At 42.7% G+C, this 5,000-nt stretch overlaps 1 protein-coding gene across 4 annotated transcripts in view; it reads left to right on the plus strand.

The window, feature by feature from the left end:
* The window catches only part of LOC113115823 (pyruvate kinase PKM), a 9,986-nt gene that overhangs the window by 4,568 nt on the left and 418 nt on the right, over positions 1–5,000 (plus strand). For all 4 annotated transcript variants that reach the window (XM_026283457.1, XM_026283459.1, XM_026283460.1 and 1 more), the window contains 9 exons: positions 1–32; positions 256–347; positions 774–905; positions 982–1,168; positions 1,971–2,244; positions 2,509–2,659; positions 3,547–3,699; positions 3,781–3,947; positions 4,255–4,436. The exon at positions 1–32 is cut by the window's left edge and continues 133 nt beyond it. In XM_026283457.1, the coding sequence (XP_026139242.1) occupies positions 1–32; positions 256–347; positions 774–905; positions 982–1,168; positions 1,971–2,244; positions 2,509–2,659; positions 3,547–3,699; positions 3,781–3,947; positions 4,255–4,436 (1,370 nt within the window). The remainder of the gene's footprint in view (positions 33–255; positions 348–773; positions 906–981; positions 1,169–1,970; positions 2,245–2,508; positions 2,660–3,546; positions 3,700–3,780; positions 3,948–4,254; positions 4,437–5,000) is intronic.

The following is a 5,000-nucleotide window of genomic DNA, read 5'->3' on the forward strand; positions in this document are numbered from 1 at the left end:
AGCGCGGAACACCAGCATCATCTGCACCATCGGTCAGTCACTCACAATACAATCATAATCATCAGAATTACATAACATATTTTCATCTGTATTTTTATATCTGACATTGAATTTGAGTGCATATTTACATTGAATCAGGTTTATTTTTTCCCTGAGAATCAAACCCATGACCAAGGTGTTGCTAATGCCTGTTTAACTTTCTGAGCTACAGGTAAACCTATTTTAATATTTTTTTATCTTATCATTTAAAAAAAGGCCCCGCCTCCCGCTCCGTCACCAAACTGCAGGAGATGGTGAAGGCCGGTATGGAAATCGCCAGACTGAACTTCTCTCATGGCTCTCATGAGGTGTGTGTGTGTGTGTGTGTGTGTGTGTGTGTGTGTGTGTGTGTGTGTGTGTGTGTGTGTGTGTGTGTGTGTGTGTGTGTGTGTGTGTGTGTGTGTGTGTGTGTGTGTGTGTGTGTGTGTGTGTGTGTGTGTGTGTGTGTGTGTGTGTGTGTGTGTGTGTGTGTGTGTGCGTGCGTGCGTGCATGCGTGAGGTGGTGTTGGCACAGTGGATAAAACACATGCCTTTGGTGTGAGAGACCCGGGTTCGAATCCACTGTGAGACACCAATGTGTCCCTGAGCAAGACACTTAACCCCTAGTTGCTCCAGAGGTGTGCAACCTCTGACATATATAGCAATTGTAAGTCGCTTTGGATAAAAGCGTCAGCTAAGTGAATAAAACGTCTCTCTATGACACATCTACAGCGTCTCACACGTGTCTCTTCTAGTATCATGGAGAGACGATCCGTAACATCCGTAAGGCAGTGGAGACGTTGACCTCTGACCCACTGTACTACAGGCCTGTGGCCATCGCTTTGGACACCAAAGGACCGGAGATCCGCACCGGCCTGGTGAAAGGGGTACGACTGACCTGAGTAGAGGAGTGTGTGTCTGATAGTGAGTTAGAAAATCAGTGTGTGTGTGTGTGTGAGACAGTCTGCAGATGCTGAGGTGGTGCTGGAGCGAGGAGCGACGGTTCGGCTGGTGACCGCAGAAGTGGATCGTGATAAGACGGACGGGTCGGTGATCTGGATGGACTATCCCAGCCTGCCCCGTGTGCTCAAGAAAGGAAGCAGGGTATTCATTGATGACGGCCTCCTCGCTCTCAAAGTCCTGGAAATTGGTACAGCAAACAAATATCAGATCAAGATCACAATTAAAATACATTGAGATTAAAGAAATTAGTTTTCATAGATTTATTGCATTTCCTGACAAATGAGGCTTAAAACCAGTATAAATTAAATTCAATACAATAAATGCTTTTTCAAGTATTTAATTAAATAATTAAAGTATAATTTAATAATTAATACTTGAAATTACATAATACTGTATGTAATTAAAATGCTTTCAAATAATAGTTACCATTTAAATTACATTTTTTTTTTAAATTAATTATTAGTAAAGAGAATGAGAATATTTTTATTACTCTACTAAAATTGTCATTTAATAGCTTCATTAATATGCTATATAATATGCTTTATTTTTATCTTTATTTTTTTTTATACATAAAATAACTTCTCAGTTTTCTTTATTTTTTGCAGTGGTATTTCCTGCATTCGTTATTGTTTGTTTGTTTTTTTCTTGGTGGTCTTGAGGTGCAAAAGCTTATATATTACTTTCAAATTGTGATATTTGGATATCACTAACGATATGTTTAATCAGTAATCATTCTTTGTTCTGGAAAGTTTAAAACCAACCTCTTCCAAAAATACATCAGATTTTATTGTCTGATCGCTGCAGATGTCTTAGATTGCTCCTCCAGCTACAGTCCTCAAATTTAAAACAAGTCATACAAGGATAATAAAATCAAACTAAATCATTAGCAGATTTCATGATGCATCAGATTCTTTGGTCATAAATGAATCAGGTTTTTTTCACCCTGATGCATAAAGTGTTTCTGGTCTCCTGAACTCTTCTTCTGTCAGGTGAGACGTGGGTGGAGGCTCGAGTTGAGAACGGTGGTATTCTGGGTAGTCGTAAAGGTGTAAATCTGCCGGGTGCGGAGCTGGTGAATCTGCCGGCGGTGAGCGACCGCGATCGATCTGACCTGCTGTTCGGTGTCCAGCAGGACGTGGACATCATCTTCGCCTCCTTCATCCGCTCGGCCGAGGATGTGAGGGCTGTGAGAGAGGCGCTGGGAGCCAGAGGACAGAACATCAAAATCATCAGCAAAGTGGAGAGCAGACAGGGAGTTCAGAAGTGAGACTCAGATTCAACACACAGATCCACATTCTTCCACACGCTTCCACACGCTTCTACATGCTTCCACATGCTCTAAGGTGCTTCCACACATATTAACACTCTTACACACGCTTCAAGAGACTTCAAGACGCTTCAGCATGCTTCTTAATGCTTCTGCACGCTACCACACACTTCTTCACAGGTCGTCTCCACTTCCACACACTTCCAGATGCTGTCACATGCTCTCCATGTCTCCTCACACCTCATCATTTCTCACCGTAGTTTCGAGGAGATCCTGAAGGAGAGCGATGGCATCATGGTGGCTCGTGGAGACCTGGGCATCGAGATCCCGGCAGAGAAAGTCTTCATCGCTCAGAAGATGATGATTGGACGCTGTAATTCTGCAGGAAAACCGGTGATCTGTGCCACACAGGTGCATCATGGGTGATTCTGATGATCACAACAAATAAACTAATGACAATTTTGTGCATGGAAATCAAGAATCTAGACCAGCACTTCTCAATCATTCTGACTCTGAGGACAATATTTAAAGGCCTATTCTGCTACTAGAAACTAATGCCAACTAATGGCTATTTAATATATTATTTTTATTTATTATATGTAATATTTAAATACAATTTTCATTGTCAAAGAAAATATTCAAAGTCCTTCAAGATATTTCTGGCACTAGTTTGTTTACAAAAAACTATTGGCAATTTAATTTATTTATATGAATAAATATTATAAATATATCTGTATATATGATATGTATATTTATTTTATTCGTTATTTAACTTATAAATATATGTATAAGAATAATTCAATTCCAATGTACAGATATTTAATAAGTATGATAATATACCTAAAATACATAAATTTAGAATAATATTTCCTTAAAATAACATTTAAAATGAATGACTTGCATAAATAAAGTAATGACATTATTTTTAATTATTAAAAATGTAAATATTACATTGGGGTGGGGGTTACAACTGCTAACTTGACATAACTAGAAATTTTATTTTCGTTATAAAAAATTTAATTTCCAAAGTTTTCCAAACTGACTCATTGTGTGTTTGTGTGTGTGTGCGTGTGTGTGTGTGTGTGTGTGTGTGTGTGTGTGTGCGTGTGTGCGTGTGTGCGTGTGTGTGTGTGTGTGTGTGTGTGTGTGTGCGTGTGTGCGTGTGTGCGTGTGTGTGTGCGTGTGTGCGTGTGTGGGTGTGTGGGTGTGTGGGTGCGTGTGCGTGTGCGTGTGTGCGTGTGTGCGTGCGTGTGTGCGTGTGTGTGTGTGTGTGTGTGTGTGTGTGTGTGTGTGTTCAGATGCTGGAGAGTATGGTCCATCACACACGTCCCACCCGTGCTGAGAGCAGTGATGTGGCTAATGCGGTGCTGGACGGAGCCGACTGCGTCATGCTGTCTGGAGAAACGGCCAAAGGACACTTCCCTGTAGAAGCTGTTGCCATGATGCACTCGGTGTGTGTGACTGTGTGACCTCTGACCCCTGACCCCTCACTGCCATCTCACTCTGTGTGTGTGTGTGTGTGTGTGTGTCAGATCTGTCGTGAGGCTGAGGCGGCCATCTTTCATCAGCAGCTGTTTGAAGAGCTGCGCCGTTTGACCCCGCTGAGCTCTGACCCCACAGAGGTCACTGCCATCGGAGCCGTCGAGTCGTCCTTCAAGTGCTGCGCTGGAGCCATCATCATCCTTACCACGTCCGGCAGGTACACACACACACACACACACCTTTGTTTTTGTGAAAAGTGGGTTCATCTATCACTCTCTCTCTCTCTCTCTCACACACACACACACACATACTGTACACACACTCAAGTACAGACTTGCACACATATAAACACTCAAACATATTTCAGTTTAAATGTAACAGTGATGTTGATATTTAATCACAGCCAATCAGAACATCTGTGATATTTCCTGTTGAGTAGGATTTAGATCTACACACACATTGCTGGTTTTCATGTCTTCATCACGTGGTGTGTGTGTGTGTGTGTGTGTGTGTGTGTCGTGCAGGTCGGCTCATTTATTATCTCGGTATCGTCCTCGCTGTCCGATCATCGCCGTGACGAGGAACGTCCAGGTGGCCCGTCAATCACAGCTGCTCCGCGGCGTATTCCCCGCCCTCTTCAGAGCTCCGCCCGCTGACGTCTGGGCCGACGACGTGGACAACCGCGTCACATTTGCCATGGACATCGGTGAGTGTGTGTGTGTGTGTGTGAGTGCATTAGTGTGAGTGAGTGTGTGTGTGAGTACATATATATGTGTGTGTGTGTGTGTGTGTGTGTGAGTGCATTAGTGTGAGTGAGTGTGTGTGTGTGTGTGTGTTAGTGCATCAGTGTGTGTGCGTGTGTGCGTGTGTGTGTGTGTGTGTGAGTACATATGTGAGTGTGTGTGTGTGTAGGTCTGTCTCCAGAATCACACCAAGATTCCTGACTTGATTTTTAGTTGTTTGACCCCTAGAGTCAAGGTATGCATTCACCTTGAACACTTCATCTTTGTTTCCAAATGCAATGACTTCAGTTTTTTCCTTGTTTAACTGAAGAAAGTTCTGGCACATCCAACTATTAATTTCATCAATGCATTGGCAGAGGGAGTCAATGGGGCTGTAGTCATTTGGAGATAAGGCTAGGTAAATCTGGGTATCATCAGCATAGCTGTGATAGGCAATTTGGTTATTTCTCATTATTTGACTTAGTGGGAGCATATACAGGCTAAACAAGAGCGGTGCTAGAATTGAGCCTTGTGGGACTCCGCATGTC

The sequence above is a fragment of the Carassius auratus genome, chromosome 16, assembly GCF_003368295.1.
Source record: "Carassius auratus strain Wakin chromosome 16, ASM336829v1, whole genome shotgun sequence".
Lineage (NCBI taxonomy): Eukaryota > Metazoa > Chordata > Actinopteri > Cypriniformes > Cyprinidae > Carassius > Carassius auratus.